A 27,111-nucleotide genomic window follows, 5' to 3' on the forward strand; every position below is an offset into this window, starting at 1 on the left:
TTTAAAAAAGATTATACGGCATAACAAAAAAAATTGTATCAAAAGACAGCTGTCAAACATATACATAGGAGGTCAGGTAATACGGGACAAAGTGTATTCACACCAGGCTAAATCTGGGCATATGCCAAGATATCATATCAGTTAATAATACTGTTAATAATAATCCCAGTGGAGTAACTATTTAATGCTGTACTTCCAGATTTTATACAGAGCATGCAAGTTTCTTTTAACAAGGACTTCACTTCACTGGCATACACTGGACAAAGTGTATTCACACCAGGCTAAATCTGGGCATATGCCAAGATATCATATCAGTTAATAATACTGTTAATAATAATCCCAGTGGAGTAACTATTTAATGCTGTACTTCCAGGTTTTATACAGAGCATGCAAGTTTCTTTTAACAAAGACCTCACTTCACTGGCATACCTGGAGGGGGTCAAATGGGGCAAAAACCCCGGACGCCGACCCTCCAGGGGCATCTCCTCGCTCCCCCCGCCAGAGGAGGCGTGCCCAGGAGCGCTGCAGAAGTGGCAGCAAGAAGCTGCCTCTCCAGCACCTCAGTGCTGGACTGGCCTGCCCCCTCTCCCCTCCTCCTTTATAGGAGGAGAGGAAAGGGGCGCCCTAAAGAGGCAAGCTCTAGGATGCCCATCTTCTCTCCTCTGGAGGAGGAGAGGACACCCTGGAGACACAGCCAAAACAGAGTCCCAGGCGATTGTAAATGGTGCGGAGGTCTCCACTGCAGCAGTCTGGGGCTGCTTCCAGGATAAGACAGGGAGGAACTTAGGGAGGTGTCCGAGTCTGACTAATTTTGTCTGAGTTTACCTGAGGCCAGATCCTGAAAAATAACCTACCAGTAATTGTTACCTAAGAACTGTATAGACTTCGATTTATTAAAAATATAGTAAGATATCTCAAGATACATTTTATTCATTAACTTTTTAAATTCTGGTCTTCATAACCTTTGTGCAAGCACTATCAGAGTAAGTGCACTACAAACAGCATACTGGTAAAACCATTAATCAAATCCTTCTTTAAGGTGCCTGGTATGTTAAGCCAGTGGCTCAACATATAACATACAATCTATAACACATAACTAGGAATGCGGAGTTTAAATCACAGTGGAGAGACAAGCAACAAGGAATGACTTTGAGCAAGTGCAGCTCAAAGTCCCTATTACAAAGTCCCTATTTACGTTTACGTCCCCTGTAAACGTCCCTATTTACTCAGAAGTAGACCCATTGCTTTCCATGGGTGCTATTCGTAAGTAATGATGCACTGAATTGTAGCCTGGGACTTCGTTTTGGATGGAAATGAGGATTCCATCCTAGGGTTTTAAAAACCAGACCCCTAAACTGAGGGGTGTGGGTGTGACATTCTTTGAAAATGACTTGCCAGGAACTATTCTGAGGAAGCAGCAAAAATAAAAAGGAGACATTTTACCTTCTTCTCCAAACTGGAAGGGAGTTGAAGGTGCCATGGGAGTTGTGAGGAGGCTTTGTGACGGTACAGTGGTTCACTTCCATATCAGCAGCCCTCATACAGACTACAATTCCCATAAGTTTCTTCTCTTCCTGTTTGGAGAAGAAGCTAAAATGGCTGCCTCTGAATACTGTAATTACTAGTAAAAATTCTCCTTTTTCCTCCACATCTGTGTCCTGCTTCTTAGCCCAGTTCCACCCCCCACTTCATCGGACAGCTGCTAAGCCTCCCAGAAGCTCCCAGAGGCTTCTGCTTTATTTACTGTGTTGACTCATAGGTCAACCCAGGTTTTCATGCTTGATTTTTAGTCATAACCTTTTCAACTTATAGGCAAGTATATTCGGTGCATCCTGCTTGTGGTAAACCAGCAAACTAAGGAGAGGCCTGCCCTAAACCTTTTCTCCAATGTACTCACTTCCTGTATGCACTACATTTTTCAGCATGGGGATGTACTCTAAAATGCAATTCCCCACTTGCAATCTGAAGTGGAACAGAATTCTACTATTTTTAGCTCACCAGCTCATTCTCACTTCCACACGTACTGTATAGTTTTCACAATAGAAATGCCACACATTGTTTTATCATGGAAATAAGTTGAGGTAGATTCCTACAGTGGGGCAGCAAGGAAAGCATTTGTGATTAACTTTGCAAATGATTGCAAACTTACACAATTAAGGCCCAAATTCTAACCAACTTTCTAGCACTGACATAGCTGTGCCTATAGTTAAGTGGCTGCCACAGAGGCCTCTGCAAGATAAGAGAATGTTTGTTCCATGACCTCAAAGTTGTATTGCTTGGTGCTTGGAAGCTGGTTGGGTTTGCCCCCTAAAAAATACAGTAATCATAAGGGAAATGTACCATTTAGTCTAAGACTTAATCAAAGTGAGGTATCATTAAAAATGAGGTAGAATAGATTGGCAGGCAAAGTCAAGAAAATGCTCTCTTGTGGAAAGCCAATTGGGAACTCTTGTTTGCCTCTTTAGATCCAGTTTGCTCTTTCAGGGTCAAGTAAACATTTTCCAACTATACATGGGCCAGCAACATGGGGGTAGGGGTATTGGCTCCTGCTATAAGTGCAGGTGGACTGGCTTGATTATTTAAGTAATTTCAAAATCAAATTCTCCCAATGAAGCTAACTATAATCTGGTTGCATTTTTTCCTAAAATATGGACAAACTGTCAGGTACATCTGACTAGTTCTGACACTATCTCAAAAAAGACTGGGATTCCTTGTAATTACATATTAATATCTTAAGAAAGGTACAATCACAATACAAATCAAAGACTGACAGCAACTTTTTGATTTTAATAAAATATTTTCTATTTTTATTAATTGAATATTACATTCAATACAACATTTTTGAACAATGAAGCCTTTGTGCTGAAACACAGCAATGTATTTTCTGAATTTTTTTTGTTACAAATGCCAAATATTCCTTTTAAACAGGCTCATACTGCCACCCTTGAAACAACCCAATGAAAAATATCTTCCTAGAACCAATGTCCCTCAACCACTAGAACAGGGGTGTCCAAAGTTTTTGGCAGGAGGGCCACATCATCTCTCTGACAGTGTGTCGGGGGCCGAGGAAAAAAAGAATTCATATTTAAAATTTGAATAAATTTACATAAGTTTACATAAATGAATATATTAAAGATGAACTTATATGAATGAATGAATGGTCTTGCAATAGCTCAAGGCCTTGCACAAAGCAAGGCTGGCCTTTCCTTTGCTGCTGCTACTGCATCACAGATGTGAAACAAGAATGAGTAGAAGCAGCCCTCATCCCACAGCTCACGTGAGAGATCAAACAGTCACACTCACACTGAGAGCAGTTGTGTCGGGCCAGTGAGGGCACCAACAAATCTCCGGAGGGCCAGAGTCTCATTGGAGACTGTGGACTCCCTGACGGCCGCATTGAGAGTGGCCCCAGGGCCCCAGAGGCCGAGGTTTGGGCACCCCTGCACTAGAAGTTTTTAGATGCCTACAATTCACTAACCACCTTAAAGAGACAGGATCAGAATCCTAAATTTTGCTCTTATGGACTGTATATTAAAATTTGGTATAAACCCAAAGTAAAGAAAGCACACACCACTTCACCCAATTGACAAAGCTGATGGAATTATTATTAAATTTTCATTTATAACATCCTCCAGCAAAAGCTCGATAGGTTACTCCTTTTGGTGCTCAAAAGAACAGAAAATTAGAAGACACTGGGTAGAAATGTAAAACACGAGTTAAAAAAATAAAGTAAGAAATGTTTGTATAATAGTGACAAATAAAAAGGCAACAAATACTTTCACATTTCTAACACTTAAATTATTTAAACATTCTTTTAAAATATTTTTATCCTTCTTTTCCCTTGTACAATAGAAGGCTAGTAACTGCTTAAAAGCATGCTCTATCAAATCTTAAATTATACCTCAAATGAAAAACTCTACTAAGGCAATGAACACAAATAACGTTTTCAGACCAGTGACATATATATGACCACATTAGCACTGCTGCAGTACATAAATACATTTTTCTGTTATCACATTATGTGCTGCAGTCACACCAGTTTTGCAGGTTTCATACAGAAACTGGGAAAACTTTGATATTTGCTTGACAAGGGAAGCAAAGCCGATTCTGCAAATGTTGATATGGGTTTTGGGGCACCCACCGGCCAGTATCTATGTCAAAACAACACACTTCCCTTCTGATCACTAAAGCAGTGTTTCCATGGTTATTAAAGCTGTTCTCAGTATGGTGAAAGACAAATTCACATAAACAGAAAAAAACATATAACCCTTTAAATAAGAGCAAATTAACCTGTTTTACCAACTCAGAGCCCAATCTTGTGCTTGGCAGCATGGCTCCGTGCCACCGAGCACTGTTGCAAACGTGCCGTAAGGCACATTTGCGAGCCTCACCGCCTGACTCCCACCCATGCTAGCCCAGCGCCGGCCAGTGCTGGGCTAGTGCAGGGTGGTCGCCCAGCCTCGGCAGCACGGTAAGCAGGGACAGAGAGGTGGTGTTCTGGGGAGGGGGGAGGCATGCCGGGGGAGGGAGGGAGGCGGGTCCGCGGAGCTCCACTCCAAAGATCCAAGGCACTTGTGGAGGGCTCCGCACCCTACACAAGCGCCTTTACCACCAGCGGTAAAGTGAGTAGCCCATTGCGGGCTGCTTACCTTACCCAGGGGAAGAGGAAAAAAATCCCCTTCTCCCGAGGCGCCTCCCGCGGCAGCCCAGGGCACACATGATCCAGCGGCAGCTGTTCTCTGCGCCGCTAAGCCTAGGCGCCCTCAGGATTGGGCTGCTCGTGTCTCAGCATTTTAAGCTCATATTCTTAATTTTTTACTGAACTGTATTCCTAGGCTTTAAAACTTTTTTTTTTTTTTTTTGAGAGCAAGGCTACCTTGTTTTTAAAACAAGGTCTCTCCCACTCCCAAGCTACTGGAGAATGATTTGGAGTAAAAGTCACCACTAAGGAGAAAGGTGTTACATTTGTACACCAATATTTTAATACTTAAGCAAGTACATTTTTAAAAGTACTACCTTTGTATTGCTCTAAATTAAGTAAAATTTTTCTACATTTTATCTAAATCATTGTTTGTGACCATCATCCACTGAATGCTATGCACACTTTTTTTTAACTGTACTTCCCTTATGGTATTAAGAACTTGTTAACCAAGAATGCTATAAATTACATATAGCATATATGTCATAAGACTACATATAGTTTTACTGATTTTGTGGGATTTAGAAGCAAATGAAGGATGTAGATTTCAATCCTAAACCAACCTTATGTACATGCAAACTTTTTTGAAACCAATGGAACTTTTAAGACAAACTTTTAAGACATGTTACTAATCAGTAATCATTTGAAAATAGCTTCACTTTCATTCCAGACTGCCCTTTTAATGGGAGTAATGTGATCAGTGATCAATGGACAAATTGAGGTACATAGAATAACAAGGGACAGAAAATTGTGATTAGCATTAGTTCATATGATCAGAGCACAATATATCATAAAGAAAACATGGGATCAAATTATGGAAAAATAGGACAGAATTAAATATTAGCCTGTCAAAATTTTAGAACAAACAGGGAAGTTGGTGACTTGAAGTGTTCCCCTCTCCAAAAAAAGTTTTCACTGTACTTTTCCAAAATTCCCTCTCCACTTTTTTTTCCTCCTCTTTGCTGCTGCTCTGATGCCATCACCTCACAAGGTATCCTCTTCCCCAGCATGATTTCAACTGAACAAGAATTAGGTAATACTCACTTATGTAACACTTCTCATTCTAAACACTTACTTTTCCCCTATGCCAGTGGTTTTCAAAACCTCTCTTGGAGAGTTTGCACTGCTGTAAGTCCTTGAGGGGTGGGAGGAAGGCAGTAACGTGATCCCCAGGATTGTGCCACTCAGAAGGGCTGCAGGGACTGGGATGCACTCACCAGTCGCTGCAGCAGCCTGTCTGGGGTGCGGGGAGCCCTGCGCAAGCGTCTACAGGGCTCCCCAGCTCGTTAGAAGTGAAAGTGGAACGATCACGCTCTACTTCCACAAAACCAGAAGTGGAGCGCAATCGCTCCACTTTCACTTTTGACGAGCCAGGGACCTTTGTGCAGGGCTCCCCGCACCCCAGGACGGCTGCTGCAGGGACTGGTGAGTGCATCCCAGTCCCTGCAGCCCTCCTGAGCTGCGCAATCCTAGGGATTGTGTCGCTGCCTCCTCCCTGCCTCCCCCCTGCCCTACCCCTTAAGAGGAAAGAGGCCAGGGCCTTCAGGCTGGGGCGTCATGACGCCCCAGCCTGAAAACCACTGCCCTATGCATATATGACAGAGCCATCAGATCCTTAAACAGAAGCCCAGGGTTAAAATTTAAAATTTTGTTTTACATTTATCCATTTGGTTATCTCAGGATTATTACTAAAATTTGATTAGAAAAAGTAATTTATCAGTTGACAGTAATTTTTACTTTTAGCATCAGTTTATGTAAAAGGTTTCATAAGCAGAATGAGCACAACAGTCAAAATGTAAAAATGACGTAAGTGCCAATATTTTAATGCCCAAACAAGTAGCCATGTTGATACGTGCATTCTATTTGGTCCCAAGTATTTGGTATTTTTCTAACCTAGTACTTCTAAAATGATAATCAAGAAAAAACAAATTATTAATCTTTTTTTAAAATTTCATGTATCAATGTGAACCGGTTAAGTTAGACAAATTAATAAGTAAGGGGTTAATTGAAAAATAATAAATTTAGGCAGCACATATACAACCATCACAGTGTGTTACTATCACACAGAAAACAAATGGTAATTCTTTTATTTCACTGTAGTACTGACCCTTCTTATTTTCCACAAATAGTGCACTTGATTTTTTTGCACTACTATGAGTCCTCCCTTTAATAAGCGATGTGATTCTGTTACTCACATCAGGTAGATGATATGTTCTTTGCAATTCAAGATCAATTTGTGAAAATGCTACATAATTAAGCACTAAGAGTACAGTTACTTCAATAATGTACAATGTGGTCTAATTAGTCATCAATATATATTTTTGGTATCCCAGGAGCCACTCACCGATCCAACGCTTCATCCTATCATCTCAGGAGCAATATGCATAACACACTCCTTAAATCATGTAAGGTAGTTTACAAGAATCAATTCCTTTAAAAAGAATAACCTTATTCTTCCCTAACCCATTTCTGCCCAGCTCACACATTTAATCCCTGTTGCATATATGCTACGTTGGGTGGAAATGACTTAATATACATAACTTTATAGATGCAATCACCAAGAGCTTAAGCGCTATTATTAAACACCACATTTCATAAAACAAAAGAAAGAAGTCTTTATGATTTCGCTTAGGTTTGAAACAAAATGCTAATTAGGAAGGGATAAGCTGCTATACTGGTACTCTGCAGAAAGAGTAACAAGTTAAAACATCATACAATGTACGCATCTTACTCATATTCTCTTCATCATCTATGTCCATTGTGAAAGAGTTCTTCAGGTTTCTTGGCTGGTGAAGACTGGTTTTTTCTGAAAGAAAATAGATAGCAATTTCTATATATTTTTTAATGTTTGAATGAGTGATAATGCTACAGTTCCAAATGTACTTTCATATGCTACAGAAATAGCCCAAATAGTCATCCTCTTGCTTCAACACAGTGCTGTTCTCAGTCAGTTGTAGGTCTGACATGTAATTTTTCAGTGTTTCTCAACAAGTAGTATATGTACCACCAGTGGGACTAAAGGTGGTGTCTGGTGGTGCTCGCAGGATCCCTGGACACCTGCCGCCCAGCTGCAAGACCAGGAATGTAATGCAACAAACATTGGTAGGAGGCTCGGCTCTGTGGGCAAAGCTCCAAAGCATGCTTTTTCGTTGACCCAAGAATTACAAATCAAGTCCAGGAAGCAGATCAAAATTCAGTGTGTGCCACATCTGCACAGCCCAATTCCCTCCCAAGTCCGACCCACCCTCCCACCCGCCTAATCACCCCATTCTGCCCACTCTCTACGTGGCCTTACCAGCTCTTACCAGGTCTTCAGTCATCCACCAGTGCATGGAAGGCCACTCTGGCCTTCCTGCCAGTGCATGCCAGTGGAGGCTGCTTTGCAATTGTTGTAAAGCAGCTTCCACTGGCATAGCTGGCTTAAGATTGGGCCAAAAGAGAGGAAACTTCAAAGATGCACAGTGAGTGGTTTCTGGACCCAATGTAGTTTTTAGCCTATTTACTTTTTCTTTGGGTAACTGAAGTCGTTGGTTCCAGTTTGCAAAAAAAATGATTTTGTTGCTTATTGATTTTTTTTTGGGGGGGGGGGGGAGAATAGCTACTTTTTTCATATGAAGTCATTCCATTTTACATTCCAGAGGAAATGTTTCATGCTTCTTGTTTTTAGCAGAGTATGCAAAAACCATAAATGGATCTTTAAAATATAGTTCTGGGTGATAAATGACAGCACTGAACTCTCTAATAACATGTCAAAATAAGCCAAACAAAATCATAGTGTAGTTGAAAAAAAACTGATAACTATTCATATATAAAACATTTTCCAAACATAAAAAGCAACAATTTTTTTAGGATACAAAAGGATTTCTCATATATTTTGTTTGCTTAGATGCTTCCTAGAAAACCATAAAGGTATTGCTTAAAAATAAATACTTAAGTATTACCCAAAATTACTGTAAATGGTTAATTAGCTGATCAGATTCAGATTTTTCAGCCAAACAATACACTCTTAATAAACCACAGACAAACTAAGCCCCCAATGCTTCATTGGGTTACCCCCCCAACAAACTCAATCAGGATTGGTATAATTATACAGTTGCACTGCATCTTTGCAGAATTAAATGAAGATATTTTGCAAGCTTACTCCTAAAACTCATGAGAGCCATGTGATAATTAACCATTATATGTTACTTTGAAAAGAAAAATAGGCTTGAAATGGTAAATAATAAAGGGCGGGCAAGCTATACAAATTGAATGAATACTTCAATAGTGTATAATAACCAATGTTATTTTCAACACTCTGAGTGTAGAAGTAATACATCTACACACAATTTCAATAATATTTTACTTGTGCCAACACCACAGGAAACCTGGACATTAATATAAAAAAACACAGGTTAAGTCACTAGGCCCAATCCTGTCCAATTTTCCAGCATTCATGTGACTGTAATGCAGCTGACTGTTCCGCTACGTAGGATGCAGCACACACCTCTTAGGCACAGCTGCATTAGTGCTGGACAGGTGGATAGGATTGTTCCAAGGGCACTAGGATTGCCCTTAGTTCTCAATCCCATCTTTTCCCCCACCCTGCTGGCACAGCTGCACCAAAAGCAGCATGCTATATCCAGTGGGAGAGCAATTCAGGAGGCTTTGGAAGGGAAACGGGATGTAATACCCCTACCTCTCCTTAAGCCTCCAGCTCCACAATGTGTCTCCTCTGATCTGCACCAGCTCCTGAGAAAACACTGCTGGTGAGAGGAGATCCATCACACTCTCCACATACAAGCTGTATTTTATATTCATTGCATAAAAAGACACAAACCTATATATTGTTTTTCTTGAAACTGTGGCTAAAATTGACCCCAGAAATCATTTTAAGAATAATGTGAAAGTGACTCAAGATTGCCCACCGAGTCCTAAACTACAGGCTGATGACACATTATACAGCAAGCTAGCTGAAAGTAAACAGGCTAGTGGACCATGTGACTACCCTTTAGTGTCAAGCCAGACGGCACTTACCGCAGACACTCGCATATAAGTCAATCTCACAGATTAAGTCGAGGGCAGGTTTTGTACCAAAATCATGGAATTTTCTATGACCCTTGGATAAGTTGGAGATTAAACTTAGGGGGGTATCTGACTATAGTTTTGTCTGATTTTACCTGAGGCTGGATCCTGAAAAATAACCTACTAGTAATTGTTACCTAAGAATTGTAAAGTCTCTAATTTATTAAAAATATAGTAAAAGAGTTGAAAAGCTCTGCCCCCTGAGCCACCTCGGAGATAAGGCAAGGTGATTAACTAAGCTTGATTTCTTGGCTAAAATTTCTCGACCTGTAGGTGAGTATCTACAGTAGTTATTTCTTTGTTGATGCAGTTTCACCACTGTCTTGCATTTCTACTACCACCCTCCAGCCTCATTTTGTTTCCACTTGATAAAGGAAGGTTTTGTACAAGTACAGGTGGAGCCTATTTAACCGTGTTAGTTCCATTCTGTGATTCGGCACGATTAACAAAAAAATGAGTTGTGCTAAATTCCATAAAGTTACACAAATACACTGCAGCCTGACATTTCCGGATGGAAGGAAACGAAGGCAGCTGTTATCAATCCCCTTCCCTCCACCATACTCAGCCCTCCCAGCTGTCCCGCTTCTTTCACAGGTGAGATGCTGAGCTTTTAAGAGTCCAGTCCTATGCCTGCCTACTCAGAAGTAAGCCCCACTGTAGTCAATGGGTCTTACTCCCAGGAAAGTGTGGATTGTTTTGTTTGTGTCAGCTGGAGCACAGAGAGCCTGCACCATTGGGGGGGGGAGAGAATTCAGCAAATACTCCCTGGGTTTTTTTAATGCAATCCCCTCTGTTGCTACTGCACCTGCACCTGCCCCTGCGTGTGTGTGAGGAGTGAGTGAGTAAGAGAGAGAGCTCCACCTTGCTGCAAGTGCTCTGGCTACAGAGGTTTTCCGCCCCCCTTCCCCTCTTCAGCCTCTTTGCTAGCTCAGGGGCTCCAAGAGTGTTACTGTTCCTTCACAAGGGGAACCTCTTCCATGGCTCCAGGGCTATTTCCCTGCCGGGTCCAGGTGGAGCCTTTTTGCAGTGTTTTGGGCTGCCTGGAAATGCAGCAGAGGCCAGCACAGGGCAAAGGAGGCAAAGGTGTGTGTGACTTTCAGTTCCCCCACCCCATTCAAATCCAAAGATTAAAAAATCTGTGGATAAATAGGCTACACCTGTATTTGCAAACCAAAAGGGAGGAGCATTCCATTTCACATGTTTTATTTGTTCACACACACCCTTCCATTAACAAAGCATGCATATTCACCATAGCAAGAGTTGGAATTTACTTAAAATATTATATCAGCGCTTCACATTCATCCCCCACTGTATCACTTTGCATGATCCAAATATTGGAAGTACCACTGGAAGTAACTGGCGATGATGTCATTGCCAATTACTTCTGGACAGTGAGACCAGACCTGACGCAACAAACACCAGTTAAGAGGCTCAGAGAGGACAGGAGGGCTTTTTCATGCTCTGTCTGCCTAGCTGAACCTCCTACCATTGCTTGTCGTGTTGCACTGCTGGCCTCGCTGCCAGGCAGCGGGGATGTGGGGATCCCACAGGACACCACCTCAAATACCACTAGTTGAGAAATGCTGCATTATATACTTCTTCACAACAAAATATAAAACTAGCTTGTTCCTATTTCTCGCCATATCTGTCATTCAATTTATCAGTAATGATGTAAATAATAACCAAACCTCGGGAGAATTTTTTTTAATTGTATTTCCTTTTTTATTAGCTCTGAGCAATGTGCACACCTATGCATGTGCACAGTGGGGCACTTTAATCTCACTCCTCTGAGAAATTTAATCTTGCTCTAAGACATGCAAAGCTTAATTATTAGCCCCTCCACTACTGCCTTGAACTCTCCATTACTGACCACCCTCATTTAGTCAGATAATTAGTATTCCTCCCCATGAAATTAATTTTCTTTAAAAAAAATTGTTTCATGCAATGTGCACAGCTAACTAACAAGCACACTGTCAATTTAATCAATTTAATCTTGTTCTGCCAGGAGCTCTAATTTTACTTGTCCTGCAATGGCAAAAGGATCAATACTAAGAACAAAGATCAGATAAAGGCAGAAGGGGTCTGTTTAAAAAAAAAGCACAAGGAAAAAGCATGCATGACAGGACAAGATTGGAGGGACTGGTATTTGTAACCCCACACCTCTACATTTCATCTAAGGATAACCCATGATAATAACACAACATTTCAAGAAAGGCACAACAAATTTAGTCCAAATAAGAAAGGGCAAAGGAAATACCAAAATGCAGGTGTTTGACCTATGCATTTGTCTAAATTATAAGGAGAATTACACAGGCCAATCAGCTCATAAACAGAAAAAAAACAGTAGCATGAAACTGATCTGCCTGAGGAGAGGCTGGTTACTTCTAACTTTGGTTCTTCAAGTGATCGTCTGTGCAGACACTCATAATGGAATTCTGTGCATGCGCAGAGTCAATCTCAGAAGCTTCCAGACCTTTGCCAAGTGTTTTGCCCTTCGGGGTAGATGTCATGCACAACTGCATGCCTCAAATACATAAAGAACACTCAGTTCCTCCATTCCTTTGAGGTACATTGCTTGAGTTCAATTCTCTGCATAAAGAGAAGTCTAGCAGGAGGAACCAGTGCCAGGAATTGAAAACTAGACCTGCAGATCGATTATGTGTCTGTACAGAAGACAATTAAGCAACTTTTCTTCATGGTCTCTGTGCAGACCATGCAGCCCCTTACCTTGAAGGGTGTCACAGGTCAATCACAAGAAAATACTTAGCAGCACAGCTTGCCCAAATGCAGCATCAGCTTTCAACTTCTTGTCAATGGCTTAGAGCTGAATTACACAGGAAATAGGAGTACAGTGAACCCTCAATTTAATGGACCTTGATTGAACAGACTTTGGAAATAATTGACATTGGCTGTTTCATTAGAAACTAGTCATCTATGTTTTGAGCATACATGTGTGCATTCTGCTCTTTGACAGAGAGAGGGCATTCAGATTTGACAGACCTTTGGCATTTGACAGACTTTTGGGACACCTCTTCCACCCATTAGACCAGCCATTTTCAACCACTGTGCTGTGGCACATTGGTGTGCCACGAGTGGGCCACAGATGTGTCACAGAAATTTGCAGGAAGTTCATTTCTTAGTAGGTCCAGTGGTGGATGTGAGCTGCACACTGGCAGCATGGTGTGCCTTGTCAATTATCAAAAATCTGATGGTGTGCTTGATTATTTTAGTACCCTGTCAGTGTGCTGTGAGATGAAAAAGGTTGAAAATCACTGCATTAGACTGTTAAATTGAGAATTCACTGTACTTAGAGTGCTTCAAACCTGATCCTAACCCGATCTGCATTTCTATATAGCCACAGATGTAATGATGTATCAAGACTGTGAAATGCTAGCCTTTAGCTTCTACATCATAACAGCTTGGGGTTCAAAATTGAGGTCTTTGGAACAATGGGGAAGAAGATAGCCTGGATGTTTCTACAATCCTTTGAAGATGATGGACACCATAAGAATGTCCAGTCATGGAAACAAACCCAATTTGGTTGTTTGGTTACAAGCACTGGGTGTTTCATTTTCAGCAAACTCAATTCGGGTGTCTCATTTCCACCTAGGGAGGTCCCTCCCTGGCCTAGTCACCTACCTCCCTTCAAGTCCAAGGGAAGTGTTGATGTCATTGGAACGGCTACCAAAATAGTCAAGTTGTAACCTTCTCACAGTGCTTTGTTCTCCTCTTAGGAGGGTCATGGCCAACAATTTTGTTTAGTTGGGCTCCCCCAAAAATGTTACAAAAACAGCATGCTTGCCTGGCACAGAGACAGAAAAATAACAGTGTGACATACAGCTGACATTTCAGTTTCAATAAGCCCTCCTGCACTCTGCTTCAGCCCTGTGAGAGCTGCCCACCGAAACCAATGGAGAAATCTAATATGATTTTATGTAACTCTGATTAGACAGGAGGTTCTATTTGTTCCACATACCCCCAATCCAACCCTTTGCCCCCAAAACAGAATTAGTTCATGACTTACTAACTCAGGTCTTATGTTGTGTAAAAAATTAAAGTGAACTTTTAAATTTTTTAAGTGCAACCTCTACATGCAAATCAGTGGGAATCAAGGTTGTTCATAATACAGCTACTGTACAGGTACAATTCAAGAGAGGAAAAATAGGAGAGGATAAAAATACTCCCCCTCCACACCAATCCAGGATCATCTGCAGGTTATACATGCACCATAGCACACCCTCAAAAGCAGAGGAAATGGTGCTTGATGAAATGAATTATGTGGTGCGTATTTTCCCTCTCTACCACCCACTGGATCTACCACCCCTCTCCACCACCCATTGGATCTATCACCCCTACTTCCTTCTCTACCACTAACTGGATCTTGAATCCAATGAAGCAGTTTTACAATTTAAACATAAAAAGTCATATGAAGAGTCAAGACCATAGGTTTGTCTGACCCAGGGTTAGCTGACCTTTCAAATTTAAGGCTCCTGGACCTTTAACAATTGGTTAGAAGAGGGAATTCAGCACATGCAGCTTGACATCTCACAGATGAAATTCCCTCCTCAACGCAATTGTTAAACATCCAAGAACCTTAAAGTTCAAAGGTTGGCCACCTCAGTCTATACTGATGGATAGTAGCAAATTAGGGAAGCAAATTAGGCTTGAAGGATACACCCTCCTGTAAAGGAACAGAGAAATGAAAGGGGTAGAGCAGTGTTTCTCAACCTTTGTCCTCCACCACTCCACACCACCGGAAGTAACTGACAATGACATTATCACCACAGTTAATTCTGGGTTGGGAGGCAGATGCGACACAACAAATACCAGCAAGAGGCTCAGGGAGGGCTTTTCTGAGAGCAGAAAAGCATGCTTTGGAGCTCTGCCCACTGAGCCAAGCCTCCTACCACTGTCTGTTGTGTTGCTCTCCTGGTCTTGCTGTTGTGCAGCACATGTCCAGGGGTCCTGTAAGTACCACTGACACCATCTCAAGTATCACTGGTGGTACTCATGCCACTGGCTGAGAAACACTGGGGTAGAGAATTCAAATCTCATGCCTTTATACACTTCTAATCTCTCAGTCAAGCACTACAACAATATCCAATATGCATGTTTATGCTTAGCAAATAAAACAAAACTCAAGATGAGGTCTGTTCAAACAGACTGTGAACTCCAGTCTGTGAAATCCAGACTGTGAACTTTTCTATTAACATACAACCCATATTTCTAAGAAGGAGCCAGGTTTATTCTCTTACATAAATAATTCCTTACTTACTATTACTGCATGCCTAATCCTGTTAGGTATTCTTAAAAAAAGAAAAAAAAGAAGAGAACATGTTCTTTAAAAATTCCTTTCCTTCCCCTAAAAAGAAAAAATGTATAATAACAGTTTTGTTTCCAGTGGAACAGTGGTTCCCAAACTTTTTAGCACCAGGATCCACTTTTTAAAACACTCTGTTGGGACCCACTTCGGTTTACCAGACTTTTTAAAAAGGAGTTCTAGAAATTATTTATTTATTTATAAGTAATGATAACCAGGAAAAAACCCTCAAACGTCATCTCTCTATACACATTTACACATGCTTGCAAACGGCAGGAGCTTAGCTCCTTGCAGGGCAGTTAAAAACTATCTTGCAAACTGCAGGAGCTGAGCTTTACAAAGTAATTAGCAGCTACAATATGTGATTTTTCAGTAGGCTTAAGACAGTTATCTGCCTTAACTTTCCATCACCCTGTAGTGACCCACCAAAAATGACGTCGTGACCCATCAGTGGGTCCTGACCCACAGTTTGGGAACCACTGCAGTGGAGTATACAGTATCTTGATTTTGACCACAAGATGGTGCTGCTGTTCCCACAAATTTTACAGAAATTTAGAATAGTTGCTGCACTGGGAGAACAAATTTTCTAAAATTATCTCTAAAATACTATCAGCCATTTTATTTAACAAAAATACTGAAAACAAATCAAATAGGACCATTTGTTTTTATTTACCACTGAGAAACATCTCAGATGTTACAATTTTTTCTCTGAGAGCAAGGAAGATACCTACAGTGTTCTGTCCCATTCAATTCAATGAAAAGAATAGAAATTGTTAAACATTTCATCCAGAACACACTTAACAGTTAGTTAAAATAAGGCCTCATGCTATCTGTAAGATATTTTAATGTAATTCCCCAGACTTACTTTTGGCTTCATTCCTGGGCTCGAAGAGTTTTACCTTCAGACCACAGATGGGTTTGTGGAATCAGGAATCTACTTCCAATAGCCTTTGGAGTTTCCTTCTAGCAGACGTTAAATCTGCCCATTCCATGTTGGAATTTCAGAAGGGGGGGTCAAAACATTTTTGATTTGGCCTAGGCTTTCATTGTTATATTAATGAATTGTTTTCCTGGCTCCACAGTACCAGTGACTGCTTTTTTGTTTTTATTAGCTTCTTTTGCTATTTTAATATGATTTGCTGTATTTGATTTTGTTATTTTATTGAACGTTTAATGATCTGTGAGCTGCCTTTGAGCTTCGCTTGTAGATAAGAAAGGGAAGGATATAATTTAATGGAAGAAAATTAATGCTTGCTAGCCAGCAACTTCTTTCGTATGGTAATACCTGGCAACTAGACTAGCATTCAGAGATGGGCTACCTCCAAAATATGAAGGTGGCATTTTGCCATCATGGCTTGTAACATGTGATGGACATTTCCTCCATAAATCTGTTCAGCCCCTTTTTAAAAGCAACTAGGCCAGGTGCCTTTACAACATTCTGTGACAAAGAATTCCACAAATTATACACTGGGTAAAGAAACATTTTCTTAAAAATATCTTTTTAAAAAATTCTCTCTTTTTAAAATCCTAGTACAATCAGTCATTTTGTGTATCAAAAAACCCATCTCTCTTACATGACCAATGAATTCACCTAGTCAATGTAAGAATAATTACACCTTATCACAAGAGGGTGTCTCATGAAATGCATTTATTTCCTCATCTTAAGGTTCCCTTCAGATTTTTGATCCAGGGAACAACATGCCTGTCCTATTACATCTCTCAGTCCTGGTAATTTAACCCACAGTGATTCTATGGAAGAGTTGGAACCCCCCCCCCTTCAATTTCTACTCTGCAAGATTTAACCCCTTCTTTGATATAGAGGCCTACCCCTGCAGCATGCCACCTACAGAGGTTGTACCCCAGGATTGTGGTATCCCACTGGTTCTGTGCATTCCACCAGATTTCTGTTACACCATCTACATCAATGTTTTTCCTTAACCACCAAACATTCCAGTTTCATCTTAGCTCAGAGACTTCAGATGTTTTATGCAAATACAGTTTATACTGGGTCCACCGAGAAGGATTGCTTGTTTCCATCTTTACCCCTGCAGCCTCTCATTTTGCTGGACTGATTGTTGGGTCCCACCATGCTTCCATTCCTAAATCTCCTTTTCTTGTACTTCTACTCTCTCCTTGCCTAGCTGTTCTAGAACATCTTCACCCTCATCCCATACAGGGATGAACAGCCCCAAACCAAATGCCACTCTGCTCCCACCAGCTTTCCCTTACCAGCTTTAGGGACTAAAGTGAAAGAGTAGGGATTTCTGGAACTCCTTCCCTAAAAGTTGCCTTCATTTCTTCTGATGCACCAAATACTGCTTCACAACACATATTCACCATGGTGGCATCACTAGGGTTTGCGTCAACCTGTGCGGGAGGCCAGTGCATCACCCCCATGATGGACCACCTCCCATGCTACAAACTGTGATTTTAATGATTTTGGTCACTAGTGGTGTCACCACCACCACCACCACCCCGGGTGTCACCTTATTAACACCTTATTGCAGTGGTTCCCAAACTTTTAGCACTGGGACCCACTTTTTAGAATGACAATCTGTCCAGGACCCACTGAAGTGATATCATAGCCAGAAGTGACATTATCAAACAAATTAAAATAAATAATTGTGCATAAAGTAAAACAAATAATTAAATAAGGAGAAGCCAGCACTGTTTCACCAAGTGAATTTTTTCGGTAACCTGCCTGCAATACCCACCCCCCAATCAGTAAGATTTTCAGCCCTACACAGTGCCCAGTTCAATTTAAGTGCTCATGTTTAAACCATATCACTGTCAGGATCCACCTGGCTTTGAAAGTTGAAAAAATAAAAAAATTCAGTTGAAGCTTCTGTTTTTATCCTTTTTAGTTGGAGGGAGGTGGAGAAACCTGCTTTCTGGGGCATTTGTTGAGCTCTAGTTCCATCAGATCAGGACCATTCTGGTGGGCTCACATTCCCCTTTGCCTGGCCTGACCAGGGATGAGGCACATTTGCTTACTCATGAGTAAATGCTTAGTCTTGCTTTCCATTGGGCTCAATACATTTGTCAGCTTGGAGAGGGGGACTTCCTTCTTGGGTGTTTTCTGGGAGCTGCATTCATCGGATTGGGACCATTCTGGTGTTGTTGGATTCTTCTCAGCCCGCCCTTCCCGATGGGCTAAGGCAGTGGTTCTCAAACTAGAGTGTCGCCATGCCCCAGCCTGAGGGCCCTGGACTCTATCCCATTAAGGAGTGGGGGGAAGGCAACGATATGATCCCCAGGATTGTGTCACTAAGGGGAGTACAGGGACTGGCATGTACTTACCAGTCCTTGCAGCAGCCCCTTGGCATGCGGGAAGCCCTTCGCAGCTATAACGTTTGATAGAATGGAGATATTTCACAAGTTTTTTTCACTGCATTCTGCTGTAAATTTCACATCCAACCGTATATAGTGTGATGGTATTATTGCTAAAAATCCTGATTTTACTGCATGACCCCCACCAGTACACGTCACCCCCCATGCATGTCACCCGGTGCGGCCCGCATCCCCCTAGCAACACCAATGATTCACCATTATAGGCTAGGAACATCAATAACATAGGTAGGGGAGCCAGTAAATACTGCAAGCTCCACAATGCACCATGAAAGTGGCCCCTCCCACTCACTACCGTAGCCATTCCAGGCAATGATAGCAACACACACATCTGGTTCAGCAAGCACCTGCGTGTTGCCATCACTGCACGGAATGGCTTGGATGATGAGTTGGAGAAGCAACTTACATGACATGTTGCAGTGCCATTAATACTTCCTTTCTTAACACCCCAACTATGCTACTGTGGAACATACTACACACTGGTTAGGGCAGCAATTTTCAAACAGTCTGCTGTGGCACACTGGTGTGCCACGAATGGTCTGCAGGTGTGCCGCAGGAGTTTGGGGGGTCATTTATTAATAGGGCTATTGGGCGATACGAGATTCCCACCAGCAGCGCAACATGCCTAGTCAATTGTCAAAACTTTAGCGCCTTGTCAATGTGCCATGAGATGAAAAAGGATGGAAATAATTGGTTATGGCACAGCAATGATTCTTTACTAATGGGGGGGTGAAAAGGTTATTTTTGTGTATAATACTTTAATTTTTATTCTTTTATAATAAAATGGTGATAATTGAAGCACTCTTTCCCTCCCTTGTTTGGAGGGGGATTCTCTGTACTATAGGTGGTGGCACAGTATCCATTGATTTGGTATCCACTGATTTGACTCACCACTGATACATGGCATTTAAATGTGCACCCCAGCAACAAGGAAAAAAGCACCAAAATTCAATTTCCTACCTTCATGCTGTTAAACTGCACCGGTTGCAAATTTTTCAGATTTAAAGACAGCTTTTAAGACCCACTTCAACATTTCTAGCACCTCCAATTCTTGCTCCAGAATGCATTGGTATAGAGGCAATACTGCATTCAGCCACTAGGATGGGGTGAATAATGGAATCTACTGGAATGAAATTATTCAGTGGTGGGATTCAGCCGGTTCTCACCTATTCTATAGAACCCCTACCTAATCCAGCTGTTGGTTCTAAGAACCGTTTGTTGGCCAGGGAGCTCACGCCTTGAAATGTCAGGGCTAACCCTCCTGGGGGCAGCAGCCGTGCGGGGCCAACCCGTCCCAGGGGAAAGGGGGTCGATCCCAGAGGGTGCCAAGGCTGCTGGGGCTGAAGGGGCGAGCCGGATGCAGCCAACTGGAGTCTCCCGCGACGCGGCTGCTGTTCATCAGCCCTTGCGAGCTCACTTTCGCAGCTCCTGCGAAAGGGCATGAACGGCTGGCACGCCCACAGATGCAACCTGCTGATGAGGGCGAGAGAAGCAGCCCAGCTGCTCGCCTCCCCTCCCCGGCCGAGCTGGCTGACTGGCGAGTAGACTGCTCCTGTGCCTGGAGGCTCCTTGGGCTCAGCTCTCCCGGTGGGTCAGGGGCACAGGCTGGAGGAAGAGGAGGGTGCTGGAGCAGCTCCCGCCCAAAGAGCCCCCGCCGCCCCCGAGAGCGAGCCCCCTGCCGCACATCCATGGACACACAATGGAACTTACCTCTGGGTAGGCACTGAGCACAATCCTAACCAGGTCTACTCAGAAGTTACTCCTATTTTGTTCAATGGGCTTACTCTCAGGAAAGTGTGGTTAGGATTGCAGCCACTGTCAATCAGGAGATGAAGGAAGGAAGCATCTCATCCTCATCTGAGTTTGCCACACTTTCCTGGGAGTAAACCCCATTGAATTCAGTGGGACTTACCTCTGAGTAGACAATCAGAAGGCGAAGAAGGAAGCATCTCATCCTCGTTACTGAGGCTTCGATCCTATCCACACTTTCCTGGGAGTAAGCCCCTTTGGCTATAATGACTTACTCCTGAGTAGACATGCATAAGATTGTGCTCAAAGGCTGCACTCCTAGCCACACTCTCCTGCGAGTAAGCTCCTTTGGCTATAATGACTTACTCCTGCATAGACATGCATAGGATTGTGCTCAAAGGCTGCACTCCTAGCCACACTTTCCTGCAAGTAAGCCCCTTTGGCTATAATGAGACTCTATAATGAGTAGACATGCATAGGCTTGGGCTCTCATGCTGCAGTAAGCTCTGTTGACTATAATGGGACCTACTTCTGAGTAGACATAGGCATAGGGATTGTGCCCTTACTTCCCACAAGCACAGGACTGCACCATGGGGTTGGTTTTCATCCTTAGGGTTTGGGAATGCAGTTTTGTGCCTGGGATCTTTTCACTGCAATACATTGTTACACAACTATTGTATAATACACTATCAGACACACAGTGAAGCTCCCACAGCTGAAATTCCTCAGGTTAAAAAAAGGCAGGAATGTGGCACAAAACATTACTTCATTAAGGGTACAATCCTATGCAGATCTTCTCAGAAGTAAGTCCTATTGTGTTCAATGGGTCTTACTCCCAGGAAAGTGTGGATAGGATTGCAGCCTTTGAGCAGAATCCTATGCATATGTACTCAGAAGTAAATCTCATTATAGCCAATGGGGCTTATTCCCAGGAAAGTGGAAGTAGGATTGCAGCCTTAGGGCACAATCCTATGCATGTCTACTCAGAAGTAAGTCCTACTGTGCTCAGTGAGGCTTTCTTCTAGCACCTGTGCAGTCACAATGCAGCCCTGAGGTAAGGGAACAAATGTTCCCTGCCCCCCACCACAGGATGCAGTGCATGCACTATTGGTACAGCTGCACTGGCACTGGAAAATTGGATAGGATTGGGTCCTAAGTCCTCTTAACTGTAACTTTCCAGCACCAAGTCCTGGAGGTCTCCTTGTGACAAGGGAATGTTTGTTCCCTTACCTCGGGACTGCAATGTGGCTGCATTGGCTCTGGAAAGTTGGATAGCCCTTAGGCTACAATCCTACTCACACCTGGAAGCAAGCCCAACTGACTATGTGTGATTTACTCCTGTGTAGGCTTGCATAGGATTGGGCTGCTATTCCCAGGTAAGTGTGCTGAGGATGGTACAGCTAGCATTGCTCCTTCTCTAGCAGAAAAGTTCCTTTAGGTTATTCTCCCCCGCCCCCTGCAAGTGAAATGGCAGGCTGACTAGAAATTGAAGATTTTTTTGAACAAGTTTGCAAATTGGGTTTAGGTCTTATCACCTAATGAAGAAGAACTGGAGAAGCACTGGGAAGAACTTGTGATCAGGGTGAACCTCAAAACCTGCAAGGCTTGTTACATGTGCTGTTAATTTTCATTTTGAGGCTGGGTTGTGGGTGCTTGGGCACCTACACAGCTGCAACACTTTCCAAGGACTGTGGTGGGGTGGTTCTGCCTCACCTGCCTCCCCACCCACTGCAGGCCCCTGCTTTGTACTCCCTGGTCAGTAGCAGCCCTCAAACCTGTGGGAGAATCGCCACTAGAGTAGACCAAAGTGATGGGTATCTGCTGTTGCCTGTCGGAAAGCAACCTAGAAGAACAGTCCCCTCATAGTACCTTTTTGCTCATTAGTCCTTCAAGGCTGCCATTCTCTCACAAACCCTGGAAGTCAACAACTCCCCTTGAACTTGTTGGGCTTCTGAGTAGACGTGCATTGGATTGCAGAGTTGGACGTTGGAGGAGGAAACTTTAGAGTTCACTGGAATTGTTTTTGGGGCTGGGTGGTAAAAGCAATAGAGCAGCATTTCTCAACCAGTAATACTCATACCACCAGTGGTACTTGAGGTGATGCCCAGTGGTACTCAAGGCAGGACCCCCCCCCCCAGACCTCCACTGCCTGGCAGTAAGACCAGCAGTATGATGCAACAAACAGTGGTAGGAGGCTCATTTCTGCTTTTCTTGCACTCAAAAAAGCCCTCCCATCCTATGCATGTCTACTCAGAAGTAAGTTCCATTATAGTCAATGGGACTTACCACCAGGAAAAGTGGATAGGATTGTAGCCTGAGCCTCTTACCGTGGTTTGTTGCATCATGTCTGGCCTCTTAGTATGGAAATAACTGGTGATAAACTCATTCCAGTTACTTCCAGTTGTACTTCCCAGAGGTAGGCCATGCAAAATGGTACAGCGGGTGAGAGGCAGATGCTGAGGAATGCTGTAATAGAACAAAAAAGAAGGGGAGATGTAAAGATGTTACTGTGCTGTTGTTGCTTTTCGTTGATGATGAGGTGTCAGACTATGTACTCAGTACTCTTTTGCTGACCAGATGTTCACCACTAAAAGTGAACCAGATCCTTGAGAGGATTGACTGCTCTGGTAAAACCAAGCTCTCACTCACTGAGAAGGAAGGTGGCCCAGCTCAAAGCCCAGTGCAGCAAGTTGGTTTGTGCAAATGTGAAGGTGCTATGCTGCTGTGGTGTCTCCAGAGGTTGGTAACCTGGAGCCCTGGCAGTTCCCACCTCCTCTTCTTGGTGCCTTCCTGATTTCATTATACAACTGCCTTGAGAATTCAAGAAAAAGTGTCCATTTGAAGTGTGCATTTCAGCCGCATGTTTATCCTCCTTGGAAACTAGTGGCCAGAGGCCTGTAAGTATGACTATAGAGGACAGAATTGCAATTTGGATTTAGACATTGGGTTAAAGTTACAGTAACTTGGTTAAAGTTACAGTGCAATCCTATGACTGTCTACTCAGAAGTAAGTCCCATTATGTTCAATGGGACTTACTCTAAGGAAAGTGTGTACTGTACAGTATAGGAGTGCAGCCATAGTCTTTCAACTTCCTTTGCAGCAGACAATTGAAGCTCAGTTGTTCATTGCTCATTAGGACATAGAACCTGTTGTTAATTTGTTTGAATCCCACCACTGAAATTATTCCATTAGGAGCAATGGAGGAGCAAGAAACCTGGAAGTGGTTTCATTTTTCCAGTGATTTGGTATCCACTTTTTAAATCCACTTTTTAGTGGATAACAAGACACAACCTGTACTCTAATCTATTGTCCAGTCTTAGAGATGTGCACTTTATTTTGACTGTGTGAAAGTGAAAAGGCTGGTTCTGCAGCTTGTAAAATTAAGTGATCTGTGTCTGAAGAAATAGATTTAGCCCTTAATATTAACAGATCACAATGTTAAGGTATATCATTAAATCTAAGCTGAAATAGGCTTTAATTTTTTTATTTTTTTGAGAGAGAGAGAGAGATGGAAACAGTTTGAAGGCGGGATTGCTGTTTGCAATGTGCATACCTCATCTCACTTTGCCTCTAGTAATACAACTGCAGCGAGTTCTGCATTTTAGATCATATTGACATCATCCAAAACAAAAGCATGTTCTTAAAATAAAAATATTTTTATTTACAACATTGATTTCTATTTTCAGTTTTTATATTTTCCTTATTTTTTACTGGGCAAACCCTGAGGTATTCTGCTACTCCATCTCTAATACTTACTATATTTGTAATTGCTTGAATCAAGCAAAGGCATTTCATGCTTTTTAAACCCCATAAATATTCTAAATACAATTTAATGCACTAAATTATACACAATACATTTTATGTTCTTAAAATAAGGAGTTAATGGCTTACCTTGGTAAGTCCTGTTCCTGGGGGAGACAGGGGGCATTCCTGACAGATGGGAGTCCCTTGTTGCATCCTGTAGGCAGGTCAAAACCCAAAGGGTTGGAGCTCCCTGTGCACAGGGACCAGGACCCGAACCAATAGCTGAGCCACAGTCCTCAGAAAAAACAACTTCATAACGCGTAAAAAGGTTAACTTTAGCTAAAAACGGATAAGAGATACCCAGGGTAGAAAACGAGAGTGCAGTGGAACCCCAAAGAAGCAAAGACTGACCCGTCATTGTGTGTTCAAACCTCAGACTGGACCAGAAAGGTGCCGAGTCCAACAAGAATAGAAAAAGGGAGGGCACAATGCCCTCCCACCAGGAACTGGACTTACCAAGTCTCCACCAGGAACTGGACTTACCAAGGTAAGCCATAAACTCCCGATTTCCCTGGTGGAGACGGAGGCATTCCTGACAGATGGGATCTCCCTGAGCAGTAATCCCTGAATTGGGCTGGATCCGAGACAGAACATCTTAAACCTTAAGTACCTTTGGGAGGACTTTACGTCCAAAGGCAGCGTCCACAGAGGCGTGAGAGCTAACTTTATAGTGCTTCAGAAAAGTATAAGGTGATGACCAAGTGGCTGCTCTACAGATCTCAGACAAGGAGGCGATGCCATCGAAGGCGGCTGAAGTGGCTGCCCCCCTCAACAAATGGGCTAGGATTCCTTCAGGAGATTGCAGTCCCAAGGCTTCATAGGCCAGAGAAATGCATGTTCTCAACCACCTAGCCAGTGTCACGGGAGAGACTTTCCTCCCCAGTGTCCTGCCCTCGTAGGCTATGAATAGATCATCAGTCTTTCTAAAAGATTTAGTATGTTCTGTGTAGAATCTGATAGCCCTACATACATCCAGCAGAGGTTCAGGTAGGTTTTGGCTGACACATTGTCAGTCCTGACTAGAACATGTTCCTGAAGGACAAGAGGCTCAAAATAGGCAAGAGTTAGCCAGATCGCTTTCAATTCCAGCAGGTTGATGCTGAGGGATGCTTCCTGAGAGGATCAACGCCCCTGAACCAGTCTCCCAGGATCTGGATCTGCCCCAAGGGTCTATCCTGGGACCAGTGCTCTTCAACCTCTTCATAAATGATCTGGAGACAGGGTTGAGCAGTGAGGTGGCTAAGTTTGCAGACGACACCAAACTTTTCCGAGTAGCGAAGACCAGAAGGGATTGTGAGGAGCTCCAGAAGGATCTCTCCAGACTGGCAAAATGGGTAGCAAAATGGCAGATGCGCTTCAATGTCAGTAAGTGTAAGGTCATGCACATTGGGGCAAAAAATCAAAACTTTAGATATAGGCTGATGGGTTCTGAGCTGTCTGTGACAGATCAAGAGAGAGATCTTGGGGTGGTGGTGGACAGGTCGATGAAAGTGCGACTCAATGTGCAGTGGCAGTAAAGAAGGCCAATTCTATGCTTGGGATCATTAGAAAAGGTATTGAGAACAAAACGGCTAATATTATAATGCTGTTGTATAAATCTATGGTAAGGCCACACCTGGAGTATTCTGTCCAGTTCTGGTTGCCACATCTCAAAAAAGACATAGTGGAAATGGAAAAGGTGCAAAAGAGAGTGACTGAGATGATTACTGGGCTGGGGCACCTTCCTTATGAGGAAAGGCTACGGCGTTTAGGCCTCTTCAGCCTAGAAAAGAGGCGCCTGAGGGGGGACATGATTGAGACATACAAAATTATGCAGGGGATGGACAGAGTGGATAGGGAGATGCTCTTTACACTCTCACATAACACCAGAACCAGGGGACATCCACTAAAATTGAGTGTTGGGAGAGTTAGAACAGACAAAAGAAAATATTTCTTTACTCAGCATGTGGTCAGTCTGTGGAACTCCTTGTCACAGGATGTGGTGATGGCGTCTGGCCTGGATGCCTTTAAAAGGGGATTGGACAAGTTTCTGGAGGAAAAATCCATTATGGGTTACAAGCCAAGATGTATATGTGCAACCTCCTGATTTTAGAAATGGGCTATGTCAGAATGCCAGATGCAAGGGAGGGCACCAGGATGTGGTCTCTTGTTATCTGGTGTGCTCCCTGGGGCATTTGGTGGGCCGCTGTGAGATACAGGAAGCTGCACTAGATGGGCCTATGGCCTGATCCAGTGGGGCTGTTCTTATGTTCTCCCATTCAGATGGGCCCCCCATACAGACTGGCATCTGTGGTAAGAAGTAGTTTGGTATGGATGTGGAGACAGACCCCTTGGGCTAATCGGTTGTCGGTTATCCACCATTGCAGATCCCTCTTCAGAGACAAGGGGACCTGGAGCCTGATCTGGGACCTTCTCTCTATTAGCTTTGCATAAGGGGACAGAAACTGGTGCAGTTTTCGACTGTGAAAACGTCCCCAGTTGACTAGAGATCAGCATCCCCTGAAGCCTGGCAAGTGACAGTAGTTCGGTGTGAGTGTCCCTCATAACTCTGTGTAGCAATTGTAGGATCTTGTGTTGTCTGTCCTGTGATAGAAAGGCTCAAAAAGTCTGGGTGTCGAACTTACACCCAGATGTTTCAGTACTTGTGAGGGTGTCAGGACGCTCTTGGATTTGTTGATGACAAACCCATATAGCCTGAGGTACCGTACTGTAAGGGTGGTGTGCAACTGAGCTAAATCCCTGGATGAAGCTTTGATCAGGATGTTGTCCAGGTAAGGAAAAAGAAGCAGACCCTGTAGCCTGAGGTGTGCTATCAGGGTAACTAGGACTTTAGGGAACACCCTGGGAGAGGTGGCCAACCCAAAAAGGAGAGTGCGGTACTGCAGCTGAAAAGAAACGTAGGAGAACCTCAGGTATCTCCTATGTTCCCTGAGGATGGGAACATGGAGATATGCCTCTGATAGCTCAATGGAAGAAAGGTAGTCTCCCATCTGAAGGGCTGAGGAAATGGTCTGTACTGTTTCCATCTTGGATTTTCTTTTGACCAGAAACAAATTCAGCCATTTCAGATCTAGGATCCCCCGCATCTCTTCATTTCGTTTTGGCACTAGGAAAAAGACTGAATAGA

General features: G+C 43.0%; 1 protein-coding gene across 2 annotated transcripts in view; it reads right to left on the reverse strand.

Annotated features, from left to right (window-relative positions):
* ADARB1 (adenosine deaminase RNA specific B1) overlaps positions 1-27,111 on the reverse strand; it is an 82,797-nt gene that overhangs the window by 42,253 nt on the left and 13,433 nt on the right. Inside the window, exons 2-3 of one of the 2 annotated variants that reach the window (XM_066631575.1) lie at positions 22,508-22,646; positions 7,431-7,505 (exon numbers count right to left, since the gene is read on the reverse strand). In XM_066631575.1, the coding sequence (XP_066487672.1) occupies positions 7,431-7,458 (28 nt within the window). In that variant the 5' untranslated portion in view covers positions 7,459-7,505; positions 22,508-22,646. The remainder of the gene's footprint in view (positions 1-7,430; positions 7,506-22,507; positions 22,647-27,111) is intronic. The other variant, XM_066631522.1, reaches the window with a different exon arrangement.

This window comes from Tiliqua scincoides, chromosome 1, assembly GCF_035046505.1.
Source record: "Tiliqua scincoides isolate rTilSci1 chromosome 1, rTilSci1.hap2, whole genome shotgun sequence".
Classification (NCBI taxonomy): Eukaryota; Metazoa; Chordata; class Lepidosauria; order Squamata; family Scincidae; genus Tiliqua; species Tiliqua scincoides.